The sequence below is a fragment of the Myripristis murdjan genome, chromosome 22, assembly GCF_902150065.1.
Source record: "Myripristis murdjan chromosome 22, fMyrMur1.1, whole genome shotgun sequence".
Taxonomy (NCBI): Eukaryota; Metazoa; Chordata; class Actinopteri; order Holocentriformes; family Holocentridae; genus Myripristis; species Myripristis murdjan.
The window spans coordinates 24,996,208-25,014,925 of record NC_044001.1 but is presented as its reverse complement, the minus strand read 5'-3'; the positions used below and the strand labels follow the sequence as shown (position 1 = coordinate 25,014,925).

General features: G+C 41.4%; 1 protein-coding gene across 5 annotated transcripts in view; it reads left to right on the top strand.

Moving 5' to 3' along the window:
* Positions 1-18,718, top strand: part of ralgapa1 (Ral GTPase activating protein catalytic subunit alpha 1) — a 91,240-nt gene that overhangs the window by 34,578 nt on the left and 37,944 nt on the right. For all 5 annotated transcript variants that reach the window (XM_030044409.1, XM_030044407.1, XM_030044405.1 and 2 more), the window contains 12 exons: positions 540-598; positions 2,963-3,071; positions 6,567-6,677; positions 7,144-7,212; positions 7,323-7,460; positions 7,702-7,885; positions 10,815-10,933; positions 11,534-11,653; positions 11,911-12,526; positions 13,223-13,338; positions 13,903-14,027; positions 18,567-18,638. In XM_030044409.1, coding sequence (XP_029900269.1) covers positions 540-598; positions 2,963-3,071; positions 6,567-6,677; positions 7,144-7,212; positions 7,323-7,460; positions 7,702-7,885; positions 10,815-10,933; positions 11,534-11,653; positions 11,911-12,526; positions 13,223-13,338; positions 13,903-14,027; positions 18,567-18,638 — 1,838 coding nt within the window. The remainder of the gene's footprint in view (positions 1-539; positions 599-2,962; positions 3,072-6,566; positions 6,678-7,143; positions 7,213-7,322; positions 7,461-7,701; positions 7,886-10,814; positions 10,934-11,533; positions 11,654-11,910; positions 12,527-13,222; positions 13,339-13,902; positions 14,028-18,566; positions 18,639-18,718) is intronic.

Here is an 18,718-nt window from a genome sequence, read left to right as displayed (position 1 = left end):
GTGCAACTGATCTCCTGCCACACCGTGTAGCACACATCTCTGCTCTCAGCAGGGGATCTAGGAGCCGAACTTGCAGGTTAATGTCTCATCAGTCATTCTGCTAACGGTGCAGAGTAATGGGAGTAATGTTGTTATTGTTGTTATTGATGTGTAAACAGCTAATGCCATGCGTAGTGGTGTCTCCGGCCTGCACAGTGCTTTCTTGCAAGACACAATCTTGTTTTGAATCACTAAGCGGTCATTAACCCTGACCACAGGGACTAGACAGGTGTGTGTGTGTGTGTGTGTGTGTGTGTGTGTGTGTGTGTGCATACCAAGTGCTGTATGTGTTTTTGTAGAGTACATAGAACATCTCATAATACAATTATCTGTGACTTGGATAGTTTTTTCTTCATCTGAAGAGATTTGAAAATTTGGCACACCAAATGTACGTACGTTGGAGGAACAGTTAAACTTTTCTGCTTTTTCATTTCGGGACCTACAAGAGAAATTATGGAAAAATGATGGGGAACAAATTTGTTTTTCACTTTGTTTTTCAGGAGCACATCATTAAACACATCCTGACCTCTGCCAGAGACGAACCCTCAGCTCCTGCAAGGTAGGCCCTGTGTGTGTTTACGTGTACATATGCATATCAGCACCATTTCCCATCCCTGTCATTTGTTAATTTCATTTCAACTTGTACATGCTCTGTACTGCTCTGCGTCTTTGTGAGTATTTACATATCTAATAATGGATCAAGTGTGCATAAGTATTGTGCATTAAAAAATCTATTTCACCTCCACCACATTTTTCATATTCTGTTTCTGCAGAATCGACATTTGCAATAGATCAAAGTGGAATTGAGTACAATTCAAAACAAAATAAATATTCAAAAGTCCTCTCATGCTGTTTACTTTACATTAAAACATGAAATTATTAAATTAAGAAACTAAAATATTTTCTAGCTCAGACTGCACAGGTACAGTGAAATGACCTGACCTGAAATGTCACACACTTTGTTGCGTTATTTCAGCACAGTTTTTTATTTTTTGTACTGATGACTCAACCAGGAGAGTTACATCTTAATCCAAGTGTCGCAAAAAAAAAAAAAAAAAAAAAAAAAAAAACACTCACTATTAGCTACATCAAGATTCAACCCTGAACTACAAGGTCCAGTTGGTGGGCCAGTAGATGATGGCCAGTCACTGCCCATCTATTCTCTTGGCTTCCAGCTCAATTCCTCCCACCAGTTCCAGAGACAACAAGAGGCTCTTTCTACTACCTCCGCCAAACTGCACATAGAAATCACCTTCTTCCTTCCTGCTATTCCCAGAGCTGTGAGCATGTTCCACACAGACTGTGCCGGGAACGCCCTGTAGCCAACCTCAACTGGAAAGAGCCAGGCCCGCCACCCGTTGTCCCTGCATTATTGGACTAGGTCCTGGTACTTGGTGGCCTTCCTCTCAAAGGCCAGAGCAGATGTATAGCCCTACTGACGTAAAATTTGGTGGAATTACGTGCTATCTGCGAAGATGTTTGTTCACTCGCCTCTCAGCTCCTTCCACTGATGTCAAAGGCAGTTCATAATTTGTCAGTAGCCACCTAAGTCTTGGTAGCAGACCATGACGGAGAAGCCAGACTTTGAATTTTACTGGCAAGACTGATGCTTCTATCTTTTTCAGCCATTCACCTGCCTGTTCCTCTAACCTGGATATGTTGCTTCGATTGGTGTGAGAGGCATCATACCACTGCCCTAGACATTTTATTGGGTTTTCCTCAATTGATGGTATAACCTCTCCCTGGACTTTCAGCTGGAACTTGCTTAATGAGGTTGTGAGGCATTGATCCATACACCTTGGCCATCTGTGACACCCATGTGTTTAAAACACACAGCGAAGCCTTGGATGCCATGCTTCTGGACTGATGTATCAATGCTCTTGTCCTTCACCATGTATGTAGTCATGTTTTGGCCAGGGCAGAGAAGAATATTTTGCCTTTGACGCTCAGGAGAGGAATAGGTCGGAACTGGCTTAATCTCAGAAGATTGAGTTTCCTTTGGTACAAAACAGCTCTCTGCTCTTTTTGAGGATGACGGGATGATGCCTTTTGTCCAAGCCTTCCACAAAAGTCTCCATACTTTGGTGAAGCATCAGGCATCTCTCATAATGAAAATGAAAGAGCCATTCAGACACGTCAGAAATATGATTAAAGAGAGGCACAAATCTGAGAAATGGTACAGAATGATAAGACATCCCTCAAAGCTCAGTGCAGTTGACACTGAACAAGCTTCAAAAGTCTACTGTGATGGATGGTAATGTACATGGCTCAACAGTCTCTTTTGCTTTCTTTGTCAAATACTAGCAGTAAAGAAGAAGCCCTAGTTGAAAAAAAATCCATGTCCTAAGAGTTTACAGTTTACAAAACGTTACCTAAATAGATAGCACATGTATGTGGCAGACAGTCTGGTGGTCTGTCTGATGAAAGTAAATTGTAAGTGGCAGTGGCAGCATCATGTTATGGGGATGCTTTCCAGCAGCAGGGACTGGCAATCTTGTCTAGATCAGTGGCAAGATGAATGATGCACATTACAAAGCTGTGGACAAACACATTTCTGCCCTCAAGCTCAAACTTGGTAGGGAGTTTATCTAGCAACTGGACGATGATCCAAAGCACATTGCAAGAGCAAGACTGGTGTTGTCTAAAATGAAGACTTCCCATGAGAAATCTGTGAAAAGAACTCAAACTTGCTAACTAACATCACCCAGAAAAATAAAACTTTGAAGACGAAAGTGTGTATCACAAATTAGTATCTCTATTCTTGCAAATCAAATAAAATTCAAGGGTCCATATTTGTGTGTTTCCGCCCATGCTAACATACCTGGGTGTGTTGGTTGCATGTAAGTTTGTGTGTCTAACACATATTTATATGTATCTGTCTGAGTGAATGTGTCACCTTCTCTCTCTGTGTGTGTGTGTACAGGTGTGTGGCTCTGTGCAGTCTGGGTATCTGGCTGTGTGAAGAGTTGGTTCATGGGACTCGACACCCGCAGATTAAAGATGCTCTCAACGTCATCTGTGTCACTCTGAAGGTCAGTCACACCTCCATTATGTTAACAGGTGTTAAGCATTACTAATTACGTTCTGCCCAGGGTCTGACGTTGCCATCTGCCAAGCATCAGTACGTTAGAGACTTTGTCAGTAATGGTCACTGCCACTCTGGACAGTTTTTTAGATGATGACTTTACAGGGTGTCTGCAGGTCCTTAAAAAGTCTCAAAATGTCTTTAAATGCTATTTTCTAAATATTAGGCCTGAAAAGTCATTACATCTAATTCCATTTGTCCACCTTTTTCGTTTAGGTCAAAAGTAGTTCTGCTGCACCAGTTACCCTGACACTGAAAAGTCGAACACTTGAACTTAATACTTGCCTTTATACCTGCTGTATTTATCTGTTGGGTAAATGCCTCTTCTAGATTATTCAACCCTGTTTCTTAATTATCATACTGTAGAAAGAAATCAAGAAAATACATGTACTTAAGTGTCCCAGTCTCTGTGGGGGAAAAAGTTATGGTTTGATTAATTACAGTAAGCGTATAATCCTTATCTACCATATTTTGTTTTGCTTTGTAGCAATGTATGTATTTTATGGGGTCTGCTTATATTAAATTAGGATTATGAAGAAAAATGAAAGGACTGAAAAGAGAGGGCTGAGGGGATATAATCACAGTTACAGAGGCGTAATTGTGATGTCATTGTTAAATTTGAAATTGTAATTTGTTACAAAAGCAGTCACATTATTGCGAAGTATTATCATCCAACATTGCTTGTAAATAACTTGCAGGTGTAAGAACCATTTGTTAAACGGTGTTGGACCTGAACACTGATGTTTATGCTTGCTGTGCAACATTAGATCAGATTAGATTAGATTCAACTTTTCTGTCACTGCACATAATACAAGTGCAATGAAATTCAGTTTTGCATCCAACCAGAAAGTGCTGTTTTGCTAGCGCAGTATGTTAACTAATGTTTTCCTTGCCAACATCACTTTGGAGCTCACTAAAAACTTCCACCTTGCCTCTTCTGATAGGACACCAGATTGGTAAATTAACCCTGAGCAAAATAGTGGATTTAGATCCTGGAACAGCACAAAATCAGCAGCTGCTAACAAGCTAACAGTTACTGTTCCTCTCTGCTGTTTATTGATGTGCGGCTGTTAGTGGGAAGTCTGGGTAAAGTGCATCATTTCAATCAACTGATTGACAGAGGGAGAAAAATCACTGATGGACCAATCACACAGTTAGAAAATGTGATTGTTGCAGTTGTAATTGGAGAACAACAGTGGTGCCTTTTACAGGAATGGAGAAATTCACCTGCCAAAATGATATCTTTTAGCTGCCAATGTACTTTTTAGAACAGATAATAATTGTACGCTGGTGGTTCGGAAGTTGAATTTGGCTAACATGGGCTGTAACCAGCCAAAGTGTGACAGAAAAAATCCTGCAAGGGATGATTGTTGCTGTTGGTGAAATTGCCCCAGTGTTTTTTGCTCCAGAGTTGTGTGTGTTTCAGGCCACTAGACTGGGAGGTCTGTGGACCAGAATAACAACAGTCCAACATTTACTGTCTTATCTGTAGCCAAGTGGCTCTGGACGCACACATGCACACACACGCACCTTGTCCACCTTGGAATCCCTAGCTTGTGTATCGGCAGCCAATGGCCTGCTAAGACACTACAGCTGCACACACACTTGCATTCACTTACTCCTGGGAGCGGACCCTGGACTGTCAATATGTTTGGTCCTCCTTCAGATAGGAGACTAATCCGGGGGGGAATGCTGCAGGCGGTCTCTCTTTCACACTCTCACACATACACACACACACAGTATCTTGTCCACTTTGGAATCTCTTGCCGTCATACCAGCAGCCAGCAGCCGCAGCCATGGGCTCTGTGACACGCATACACACACACACACACACACACACACACACACACACACACACACACAAAGCTCGAGGGATTGTAATATTTCTATAGAGTCGCCTCTTCTTCTTGTCCTCCTTTTCCCTCCTTCCTTTCCTCCACAGGCATTTTTATTTTTTATCACAGCTGCTGCACTCATCCTATTGCCGCTCAGCACAGACACAACACACACCGCTGTAATTACTGTATCACAGCAAAACATTGTTTTGGCTGTTAAACCTAAAAAGAGAAATCAAAGCTGTACATTTTATTTCTGTGTTGTGTTTTTCTTTGTGAATTTGGGTCATCACGGCAACAGAGACGATATAAATATGAATAAAACGAAGGCAAAATACTGAGGAAAATACAACTACATCAAGAGAGGATATTGAAGATACCACAGATAAATAAATGAGGATAAAGCTTCTTGACAGGCTAGAAACAAGTGTGTAAATTTCAAGTTGTTCACATGATTAGAAAATTCCAGATAAAGGTAACATATGCAGAGATGTGTCCTCTGTGCAGACACGCAAATGTTGACTTGAAGCTATTCACATCATTGTATCATACTCACGCTGCGTTCAGATGGAGTCAGGGAGACAGTAAACTGCATTTGGCAATACAGCGCAGGAAACACAGGCTGCACATCGGAACGGCAAGTTGGCAAAAATCACCACAGGATAATGGGTTGCTTTGGTGATGTATTGTCTGCAGAGCAAAAATAAAATATATTATGCAAAATTGTTTTGTCTCTGTTTTATATAATTATATTCAGTAATAGTGGTAAAAAATAAAAGTGGGAAAATGACTGTATTAATAGAGCCTGCCATTGCAGACTAAGGTGTTTTTATCTCCACCGGATGTCTGACGCTGGTCATATAATTTTGGGTCATATAATTCTTGCACCTGGATTATCAGCTTCTCATTGTCCTTATCCGCTGTGTTTTCTGTTTTGTCATGTGTCACGTAACAAGCAGCTGTAAATTCCATTATGGAGTATAGCAAAAAAAAAAAAAATAAGTTGAAGTATTTTAAGTTTGGAAGATAGTGCCGTCTTACCGTTGCCAGCATAATCTGCTGGTCTCGTCTAATTTTACCGTCCTGCTCTCATCCACAATAATGACATCCGGTTTGCCATCTGCTGTCTACCTCATTCCATCTGAACACAGCATCACAGATGGAAATAGTATACAAAAATTAATGTAGGCTACACAAATAAGGCTGAGAATATTAGGTTCTAATATAGACCTTTTTATCAGCAGCAGCCGTTTTGACATGAAATAGCAGGTAAACACAGTTGTTACTAATAACATTAATGAAGGTTCAGTTCCATTTAGTTCTTACAGAGCCAGGGTCCTGGTGTTGTTCATGCTGGAATGCTCTTTTACATCTAAATGAAGCAAAAGCTTTATTAACGTCATGTCACCCCCTCTCTGCCCTGTCTTTCCTGTCTCTTTCCATGGTGACTGTCTAATAAAGCAGAAATGCCCAAAAAATAATCTTTAAAAAAAATACCAATTTTCTTTAATATGACTCCCAAATATATGTCATTGATGTTATTATGAATTTACCCACACAAACTATGAATTTAACATGAATATTTAATTGTGTGTTTCTTTGTCTAGTACCCCAACAAGAATGTAGCACTGGTGGCATCGGACATCCTCCACCTTCTGATCAGTTACGTGGACCATCTACAGAAATTCCCCCCCGACACTCCCAAGAAGATCGTAGAGGTGAGGCGCAAGTTACTGGAAAGACCACCTCTCAACACCTGACTTGTTATGTATTTGTTTGGTCACCATCAGAGTGTTTGCAGGATCTGCAGGGAAAAAAACTTGAAAGGGATGCTACATGCATTTTCTTATTTAGTATTATTAGTTCGTTACTGCTGTTCACTCCTGTTTGACGAGCCGAGTGAAGGATAACAGGTGCAGCCCAAGAGTCAATCACATGGGGGCGGGAGGAATAAAAATAAGGTTGTGTTCTGATTGGATAGCTCCACTTCGATAAAAAAAAAAAAAAAAAAAAAAAAACTAAAAAACTGTATTTTTACAAATCTACAGTTGTTAAAATTACAAAATGAGTTTTATTTAAAGTAGCATTAAACGGGATTTTAAAGGTGCATTGTTAAGTTTGTTGAATAATTTGTTTTCGTTTTTCTGTTGTAGTCTTTCCTGATTTTTGTCTCTCTCGTCATAGATTTTGATCGCCACCATCACGTACCTGCTGCCTTCTACTGAATCCTCTCCTCATGAACTTGATAAAAGGGTAACGCACACACTCAACTTGTTTCTCTCTGTCTCACACTCACTGATTTTTGTCATAAAAAGTCTTAAAAACTGTGTGTATTTGTGTGTGTTTGTGTATGTGCGTGGTAGCTGGTCGTGTCCCTTCTGTTGTGTCTGTTGGACTGGGTGATGGCTCTGCCTCCGAAGACTCTGCTGCAGCCTGTTCAGACCCGCAGCCCCCCAGAGAGAGACCAGCCCACCAAAACCCTGCTCAGCTGCATTTACAAGGTAGCGATAACACTCATCGGTATTAATTATATGGACAAATGATGATTCTGCTTCCCACTTCTCTCTTCAAGCTGCACTAGTGTCCCCGCCATGAAAATATTACACAGTAAACATGACTTTACTGCATGAGGCAGAAGTGTTATGTCAGATAAAGAAGTTTAAAAAAAATATTTGTAGTTAAACTTCAGGTTGATGAAAATTTGCATCTCTTTGTTTATTCTTTTCTCTGTCTCTGTTTCAGGTGCTGCACGGCTGTGTGTACGGAGCCCAGTCCTTCAGCAGTCCCAAATATTTCCCCCTGCAGCTGTCGGACCTGTCCAGTCCAGACTATGACCCGTTCCTGCCCCTGGAGAGCCTCAGAGAACCAGAGCCGCTGCACAGCCCGGACTCGGAGCGCTCCAGCAAGCTCCAGCCCGTCACTGAAGGTACGGCGCCTCATGCTTTGTGCTGTGTGAGAGTTCAACACGCAAATCTGTGGATCTCTGCTGTTCCAGTTTGGGACCATCACAATTACTTCAAACATGTTTCACTGAAGTCTTTTTTTTAAATCTCTAAAGGGATGAGGGAAAAATACCCAAATTGCAGGAGCTGCAATTTTTGGATAAAAGTGAAATGTGCAACCAAATAGCATTATAAAAACACTATTGTGGTGCTACAGAGATGCCCTTAGATTCTCAAAAATCACACCATCGTTCTTTTAATATTTTTTCAGCAAATACATTAAAAAAATTTCATTCCTTCTAAAATCATCAATCATATCAGAATATCTGTCTATATCTATATCTCTATATCTATCCAGAGAGAGAGAGAATATATATATATATATATATATTTTTTTTTTTTTTTTTTTTTTTTTTTTTAATTTATTTATTTTAACCAGCCCTAGTCAAAGACAGAGTATTGAACAAATACAAGCAATGACACCATCTCAACAAAATGTCCCAGCATATAAATAAAGACTGACAGATACATTTGCATGTTCAGATGTGCTTAAGGAGCTGTTGGGAGAACAAATGTACAGAAATGAGACGCTAATATGCACCGTAGCTGCTGATGTCATTACATTTAGAGATGGAAGTAACATATGCACACACACATGCATCATGATGGAAATGAAAAGCAGGCCAAGCCAGTGCATGCAGGTGGACTACACACACACACACACACACACATACACACTTATAAAAAAAGACATCAGATAAAACTGTAACCCAGAACCAATCAGGAAGAATGTTGCCCACTACTGAAGATAGAGACAAGTTTGTGGTGTGTGTGTGTGTGTGTGTGTGTGTGTGTGTGTGTGTGTGTGTGTGTGTGTGTGTGTGTGTGTGTGTGTGTGTGTGTGTGTGCGTCCGTGTGAGAGTGTGTATTGCCCCCTGTCGAGGTCCACCAGGACATATTGACTAGCCTAATGACTGGAGCACCCCGACACACCATGTTCTCTTCTTCTCTGCCCTTCCCTCTCTTCTTGTTTTCTGTTTTCTTCCTCTCCTCTTTTTTCTTCTTTTCTTTAGTCTTTGCCATTCTGCTGTTTTATTTTATTTTTTGTTGTCTTTGCCACTCTTGTCTTTTTGTGTCTGATTTTTTTTTTCTTGCCATTTCCTCGCTTCCCTTTTCTTTTCTATTTGTTTCTTCTGTCCTCTCTCACGTTGCCACTGTACTCTCATTTTACATTTTGTTTTTTGTCAGTTTTCTAATCTTTTTTTTTCTTTTGCATCAGCAAAGATGCATCTTTTGTGCATCTTTTCTGCTCTCTCCTTTTTCTACTCTTCTGTTTTTCTTTTCTTGTTTCTTTTCTGTCCATCTTCTTCTTTGCTACACTTCTCTTTTCTCTTTCCTTTTCTTCCTCCTCTCCTCCTGAGATCTCCTGAGGTTTAGCTAGTTGTTGAGAATGTCTGGTCAATACATATCTGTAGTCTGCACACAGCCCTGTCAATGAGTGTGTGTGTGTGTGTGTGTGTGTGTGTGTGTCTGTCTGTCACTGTGCGTGTTCGTGTCTGTGTGTGTGCGTGTGTGTGTGTGTGTGTGTGTGTGTGTGTGTGTGTGTGTAATGATGTTGATTAGTCAGGATCTGCTGGCAGCACAGTGTGTGATGGCATTGGCTTCTTCTCAGCATGGGGCAAGCAATGTACACACACTGTAGCCTCAGTGTTTATGTGTGTTTCCCTCTCCCTACTTTCCAAGGTAATTCCTGAAGTTTTCTTGCAACCTGCAACCTAATTGTCAAGTCTGAGTGACACGTGATGCTTAGCTGCTATTTGCCAATCACACTGTTTAGCCCAGACTGAAATTAGGGTGTTCACGCTTACTTGTAGTCTTGGCTGCTCTCCTCTGATGTGATTTCAATGTGTTACAGTGCATTATTAGCATTTCTTTTCAATTTAACAAAGTTCTGTGCAGATGCCAGATCAAAAGCACTTCAGAAAAAAACATATTCAACTCATAATGTGTTGAAGGGGCAGGAGATTCACGTACATTTGAGCCTGATTGTCTGCATAGGATATCAAGTCTATACACCCTTTACAAGTGTCTGTTTTTCAGAAGTTTTCCATTTTTACTAGACTGTCATAGTTAGTGTTTGCTTATTATATCTAAATTAGTGCACTGTTTGAAACAGGCTGGTTGCTTGGCCCCTGGTATTGCTTCTTGCAGCTTTGTGGAGAACCACTCATCCAAACAACAAACAGTGTACGTCCCTGGGTCCTCAGAAGTAAATCCACCAAGTGTGAAGTTGATCGGATGAGCAGTTGCAGAGAAAATCAAAAGACAGACAGTGTGTGTGTGTGTGTGTGTGTGTGTGTGTGTGTGTGTGTGTGTGTGTGTGTGTGTGTGTGTGTGTGTGTGTGCGCGCGCGCACGTGCACATGTGTACAGGTGACACTGCACTTCTTTTGGTCCTCAGCAATCTTTCTGTCTGTCTTTCTTTCTTTCTTTATTTGCATGGTATTAAAACAACAATGAAAGCATAAAATTACAAAAAAAAAAAAAAAAAAAAACAGATTGTGCAGGTGAGATCAAAAAAAAAAAAAAAAAAAAAAACTCCATACAGAGTTATAGGTTATCTCACCTAAATACAAATAGTAAATAAATTCAAACTTGCATATAAAATAACACACACATCATGTTTGAACTCAGTCAGATGAAGGGTCGCAGAGAAGATTGAAAGACATACAGAGATTCCTCCGTCTATAGTTAGAAACAAGTGAAAAACAATCTGCAACTTTGAAAGGATGTGCAGAATTTTGATGTTCAGTTTATCTGTCCCTCCTGTATTTTTGCACACAGTAGTTTCCAGTGCTTAGCCTTGTCCAAGCAGATGCTCCCCCTAACTGTGTTTTCTCTTTTCTCTTCCCAGTGCGTAGTCGTATCCAGCAGGGCCTGGTCTCCATCGCAGCCAGAACAGTGATCACCCACCTAGTCAACCATCTAGGACATTATCCCATGTCTGGAGGCCCAGCTACTCTAACTAGCCAGGTACTGTGAGTGTGTGTGTGTGTGTGTGTGGGAGGAACAGGGTATTTAATACATTTTCTTATGCTACAAAATTGATTTATATGTTTACTCGTTTATTTCATAGTATTTTGGTCAAAAATCTACACAAACGTCCATATGTTCCCTGTCAAAGTGGAGTGGAAATATGAGAAATTTACATCTATGGACCCAAAACGGTCCATGGTCTTTGGTCCAAAATTGGAAAAGCTTGGTTTGCACACATCTTTACTCACTTTGGCTAAATTGTCACACGCACAAAATGATTTCATAACATACATTACACAGCGTTCATAGCATTTTCATTTTCAATATATTATTCTGATTGCTCTAGCTTTACCTGTCTTGCTATTAAGTCTTCTCACCAGTTCTTTTTATTACGTCTTTGGGTGTTTGGTTGGCATTTTATTTCCTCCTGTGAATTTCTGGAATTCCCACTCGATCTAAATAAAGAGAGATGGTGAAGAGATTTCAGACCCAAAATCCCAAATAAATGTGCTGATTTGATGCTACATTTTTAAAGCCAGTGAAAGTACATGGATATACCTTCATAACAACATAACTTAATGAGTGTGTGATTTCTAGGTGTGTGAGAACCAGGACAACCCGTACTGTGAGAGTGCAGACCTCGGACCGGAGCTTTTCCACTCACCAAATCTTCAGTTCCTGGTTTTGAACGGCTCCACGCTGCTCTCAGTGCTGCAGGTAAACTGAAGTGTGTTAGGACACTAATCCTTTCCATGAAGTGCACTGATTAGGTCAGCCCTTGTAAAAGCCATCATCCCTTATTGATTTCACTTATTACATTTATAGCACTGACAAAGGAGATGTTGATAAAGAGAGGCAGATGAGCTAAAGGATTTTGATTTATTGAGACAATTGAATCAGGAGGGCGTCCTTGATATTTTGTGTAGACTGTGTATTTATTACCTTTGTATTTTCTCTCTTTCACTCTCCCTCAGATCCGGTCAGAGTCCGGTGTACCGGGAGGCGGTATGACGGCCGGGTTGTCCTCGGCTCCCACTTGTGTCCGCATCATCATACGAGACGTGGCCGGAAAACACTCCTGGGACTCTGCCGTCCTCTACGGGCCCCCTCTGTGTCCCCCACACAGCCCCACACACACGCACGGACATGCACAGCCCCCACACACGCCAAATCTTCACTTACAAACCCCACCGGGAGGTCTGCCGAAAAACAGGGGATCGAAGATAGGGGAGGAGGAGGAGAGGGAGGTGGAGGAGGGCCGAAGCGGGACGGAGGGCGACAGGGAGGAGATGCAGGAAGAGGGGGAGGAGGACGAGGAAGAGAGGAAAGTCAGCGAGGAAGAGAAGGGAGAGAGAGTAGGAAGAGCAGACAGCAGAGAAGAAGAAGACGACGAGGCAGATGGGAAGGAGGTCGGAGTGGATGGCGGGCAGGGAGAGACGGGTTTGGAGCAGCTCCTCGCGCCGCCATTGGCCAAGCGTGTGTGTCGGGAGGCGGTGCCGGCATGGGATTCGCTGAGGGAAGGTGACGATGCGCTGGACGAGATGCTGCAGTACCTGGGATACTCGAGTCCTGAGTGTCTGCAGAGGGCAGGTGTGTATGCACACACACACACACACACACACACACACACACAGTGCTAATCATAGCAGGCAGTTACCTTATATAAAAACATGCAAATATTCATGTACATTCCGCATATTCTTCAAACTACAAATATTTTAGGAGGTCGGTATCAGTATGAGTGGCTGATCTTGTCACTCCAGACTTGTCTAAATGGAAAAGCTTCTGAAAATACATTTAGATGATAACAGGACACTAAACCTGTCCACTGAGAGCGTCCCCAGTGGGGTTTGGACATTAAGGCAGCTGGTTTTAATGACAGACACCAGAAACTGAAGAGTAAAATCCTCCCATACCGAACTGGAATGTCTCTCGTCAAACATCTGATAAAAACAATAAAAACAATTAGGGAAGCGGATCCACTGTAATCAAACATGCACAACATTGAAGAACAAGATTGTTAATAAAACTGATATACTGCTCTAACCTTTATGCTTAACATCAAGCAGACAATCTAGGGATCTCTTGACATAAAAACTAAATGGATCAGAATTTAATCAGGGATCATCCCGCCAGCTCCAGTAAATCAAGTCTATAAATCATCAGTCGTTGATTTCAGCTCAGGATGTTCCTAACTCTAATCGTATCTTTTACTTTGTGGTGTCTTCTATAAAACCCTGACGAGGTTGAGGTCTCTAACAGCTTACACTCTGATTGGTCCACCAGGCATGCCACTCAACATCCCAGCCCCTCCCCCAGCCTGCGTTTCGGAGAAACAGGAGAACGATGTGATCAATGCCATCCTGAAGCAGAGCGCCGCTGAGCGAGAGTTCGTCTTCCACGTACGTCTCATCCAGATCATGTAGACTGAATACGTTCTGCCTGAAGGGCTTACTGAACTGTCAGTGCCATGTAACTATAATACCAGCCACTGTGCAGTTTGGTGTACACTTAGCTGTAACACTTGTTTGAATCAAACTGTCAAGCTAATTTTAAGAGAACTTTTGAAATGTCGCATAACATGAAACATGACTTGGGTGTGTTTTTATCAGCTGGATGGAATGTTGCTAAATGATGCAGAGCAGGGTGGAGCATTAAAACCATTCTCAGTCGGAGACCCATTGGGAAAGCACTATTACATAACATGGGGCCTGTACTGTCAGTGAAGAGCTAAGCTACATCCCAATACCTTGTTCACTTCACATTTTCTGTAGCCACAGTGGCAATGCTCTTGCTGTGTAACCTGTCCAAGCATAGTCAAGACACTCAGCTGACTTGTGTCACAATATATGTATATTTATATGCTGAAATCGTGTTTTCTTTTTTGTAACAAAGGGCAGACATCGGTTTGACAGTTATAGAAAGTTGGCTTTAAATGTGAACGTCCACTGTGTGGAATATTTCAGAAAGGTGAGGAGCTGAACATGAGGGCAGTGCAGCAAACTGAGCCAGAGACCCAGACGCCGCAGTCTGCCTTCTACTACAGCAGACTGTTGATCAACATACTAGGACTCAACTCCTGGGAGAAGAGGTAAGACCATAACTACACACACATACACACGCACACACACACGCACACACACACGTGCAGTGAAAAATGAGGTGAAAATACATTTATCCCTCCCTTAAATTCAAAACACTTTCTTGGTACTTGGTAATTAATTAAAGTCAGCAGCTGCACAATTGTTAGGTTACAAGCACCCAAAACAACTGCCAGAAGCTGTCCGTTCACCTACAATATTAATGGTTTGTTTTTGAGGTTATTATCTTGCTAGTTTACTAGCCTTGCAAACCAGCTGGTTAGTTGATGCAAAAGTAACATGATAGAATTTACAAATTTGTAGGATTTGGTGTTACACAGTCGTGTGACTCCTACAGTATTTGCCAGCTCCACAGTATTGGGGACAGACTGTTTTTTACGACAGATACAAGAACTTTTTTCCTGATTAAAATTTTAATTATTAATTAATTTTTAGTAATTTCACTAATTTTTACTTTTACATGGGTGGGATATTTTGAAACAGCCATGCATGTCATCATCTGATGGGTGCTACCACAGGAGCTGCACACTAACACATTAGCTTGTGCTTAGCCCGACCCGTTGTTGCATCTAACTTTTCTCATTCACTAGCTGTTTTGCAGGTAGCTGTAGGGCACGTATGGAAAGGTGTTTTTCCCCCTATAATGTACAAAGCACCCGAGGTAGGTGAATAAGGCTAAAATTGCAAATTTCAGAAGTACTTAGTGTTAATTAGACACCATGTTTTTCCATTTACACAGCACAGTGTTTCATGCTCTCAATGAGTCTGGGCTAAAATACAAAATGTCAAGGTATCCCTTTAAATGTGTCTGGCCAGCTAATGGACACTCATCGCTCTTTATGCTTTATAGAAAACTGCCCTCCATGGAATTACACCGCCTGCATTCAGCCAGCACAAAAGACTTCTTAACACACTCTGCGTGCGTGCGTGTGTGTGTGTGTGTGTGTGTGTGTGAGAGAGAGAGAGAGAGACAGAGAGAGAGAGAGCGTGTGATAATGAGTATAGTACTCTATTGATCAAAACTCCCCCATTTGGAGTCAGAATAAAAGAGAGTAGTTTAAGAAAAGATTCTGGGAAAAAGAGAGAGATGGACAGAGGGATGGTAAACAAGAAGATGGGAGAAAGAGCGAGGGATTTACAAATAGACAGATGGAAGGGGAAAAAAACAAAGAAATGGTGCCGGGTGGAAAAGAGAAGAAGAAAAAACAGGGGAAAAAGCTGAAAATGAGTGGAGTTGGGAAATGGGGGAAGAGGACAGAGAGAGAAGAGGAAGAGAAAGAGAGATTGTCTAATCAGCTGTTATTGTCTCCTCGGTCTTTCCAGGTATTCATCTGCAGCATTACTTACACTAAGACACTGACAGTCAGCCTCTGTGTGTGTGTGTGTGTGTGTGTGCATGTGTGTGTGTCCTTTTATGCTTCTCCCTATAAGGGTGTAAATGGGAGTCTTTGAGAGCAGCGAATGAGGCCATTACCAAGTATCAGTTTAATAAAGAGTAAATTTCTCTCTCTCTCTCTCCCTCTCTCTCACTCTCTCCCTCTCCCTCTCAATCCCCCTCTCTCCCTCTCTCCCTCTCTCTCTCTCTCTCCCTCCCTCCCTCCCTCCATTATCATCTTCACTGCTGGAGACTCAGAGCTTCTCAAGCTGCGGCTCAGTGCCTGGTGACTGGGCTTTTCTGGCATGTTCTGTTGTTTTGGTCTCAGTAGTGGCTAGACTTTTTCCAACCAGATGATTAAACTGCTGTTAGTGTAACATTATTATTTTACATGTAAGTAGGGCTGTTTGATATGAGGATGTATGTCGTGGAACGAGAGAAGAATGTCATTGGAGATTTTCCTCTGTCATTTCTGTCGCTGTTGTCACAAAAGCCGCTTAGGGCAGTATTTTACATCACTGCGTTGGAGCTCGTAGTTGTCTTGAATGCATTATTACTACACATTGGCTTGAAAAACAAAAAAACATGGTACATAGTAGTGTGGCAGAGAACGAAACTCCCCGCAACACCCTGATACAGAGCACGACTCAGCCCAACCAAGACAAGATGAGGAACTTGTACCCTAAGAAGTGGGGTGCTCTTGTTGCTTGGACAGGGTTTGGCTATAAGAACACTGATGTGAACAGAAAACGGTACTTTGTGGAGTACAGCACAGACCAGTTCCCAGGTCAGATTCCAACATAACAAACCTCCTCCGCCACTTACAGACGAATTATGAAAGGCAGTGTATGGAGAGCCAAAAGATGTGAGCCTAATGGAAGCAAGTTCATTGTCACTTCCAAATTAAGGGATATAAGAAAAAGTGCCTCTCACTTGTATTTAGATCACAGAATTATCCAAAAGTATTCATGACACTTGTGGTTATTTTGTATTGTATTGTGATACACACTCGACTTTATGAGGTCCACCTGTACAATCCAATACAAATATTCTGACATAAACTTCCCTTTTCTGCTGCCTATAATGCTCAGGTTTTCTTTTTGTCACAGTAATAGAGGTGTTCATTCAGTTCTATGTTTGGCATTGAGCTCATGGAATGCATTTTATTGAGGGGTTTCTAATATTCTGTCCCCCTCATGCATATAAATAGGGAGGACAAAAAAATAGAAACACCTCTGTAGTCTAGTACAAGACCTCTGCAAACTACAACTTCAATAATAAACATAGAATTCAGTTGACACATTCTCCATAATGTCAACACAAACTGAACATTATAAACTTTGTTAAAAGGTAGAGTTTATGGCAGAGCTGTTGCACTGAACCACATTAGATTGTACAGGTGGAGCTTATAAGGTTTCCACTGAGTGGATATCACTATGATATGAACTGACTTATATCGGGATAGGACATTTGGTCCGTATTGCACAGCCCTACATGTAAAGCATTTTTATAAGGCCATATTGAAATAACACTAATCGTAACAGAAAGTAAGTGCATAGGGAGCATTGTGCGTCTTTTTCATGTTCATGTTGAACAAGACGTAGGTACAGTTGAAATGTACAGCCCAAAATATACCACGTCCAGAAAGGCACGTAGCTTAGAGGGGGCAGAGACCAGCTGAAACCAGTTTCAAATAACTGTAAAGAAAGTGTCTTGAACGTGTTGCATGTGGTGAGACGCAATTATTTATTGTGCGGTGTAGCCCTCACAGTGTAAGCATCCAGTAATTGCAGGAAGCTTGCGATTTCTAAACCTGCCATATTCTTCTGTAGAATTTTTTTTTTTTTTTGCAGCTCTTTCTCTCTGCCGCTTCTCAAATAAAATGTTTTCTAACAGGACAGTTATTCATGTTCTGGACCCTGAAGTTGATTTTCATTAAGTGGCAGACCTCCATTTCAAGTGATTTTTGCCTTGAGTGACTTGCTTTCTAAAGGGATATAGGCTAGCTTGCTCCTTACACAATCACTGAAGTTATGACTTTATTGGCTTCCACTGACAGCGAAGGAATTGTAGGGACATTGAGCAGGCTAATAGAACAGAAATTCAAAAGAAACGTCTGGTGAAGAGGAAATATGCGATGCTTTGTCATTTGCTTCTTTTTTGGCTCGAGAACCATCCTCTATCATGAAGCAGTTGAAATGTAATAGGGTGTTGTTGCTGAACACAGTGCCAGTCAGAAAGTGAGGTTTTGAAAGTCAGAAATCTGAGCATCTGGCGAAGTTATCAAGATGTTAGTAATGATCAAAAACCCTTCCAACCCCTGCAGATTGTAACACTCATTTAGTACCAAGGGACATTAAAGAATCTTATTTGATGTGCCTAAAAGTTCTGAGAGCCTAGTAAGGAATAAGATCAGTAAGCACATTTTGTTTGTGAAGCAGCCCTTGTTGTTTCGTAATTCATGAGTTCATGTCCTTATTATAAGGAGTTTATTGGCTACCATATGGACAGTAGTAAGCATGTTTTCCTTGTTGTACACTGCAAGTTGGAAAGTTGAAGGAAGAAAAAGTATGCGAGTTGATTCATGAATCAATCATGTCTTAAAGGATGATCTACAAAGTAATTTGTAATTTTCTGATCAAAAAATGCCACGTTACAGCTTTTTAAGTGGAGTATAACATGACCATCTCTATCTAAGATAGAGATACCACATTTTAGCTTTCAGTAACCCCCACTTGTGAAAAACTATTGCTGAATGAGGTCCTTATGTATTAAAGAATCAAAAATCCCAAGCTGGTTTTCCAACATCACATTCAAACAGGCTACAACTTCAAATCTTGACCATTACCTCTCTCTGCTTGGCTATAAATAAAGTATTCCTGGATTTGTTTGTTAATTTTTGAGCTTGTTTGCCTTTTCTTCCCAGAGGACCTGTCAGCCCTGCGTCCTGTCTTATTAGCTCACACAGATTGGTTGTTTTTTCCTGGAACTTGTGACAACAACAGGCAGCCCACCAATTATGTGGGACGCCTGTAGTAGCCTGAGAATGCTGGAGAGAAGCGAGGGTGATTTAGCCATAACTTTGGATAATGATTCTTAACCTGTGTGTGTGTGTGTGTGTGTGTGTGTGTGTGTGTGTGTGTGTGTATTACAGAAGTAACTTTCATCTGTTGAGGAAGAATGAGAAGCTACTGAGGGAGCTGAAGAACCTGGACTCGAGGCAGTGGTGAGAAAATGTTACCTTCCCTTCTCCATCCCTCTTGTATCCATCCTTCCCTCTTCCTCTATTCCATCTTTTCAACCACT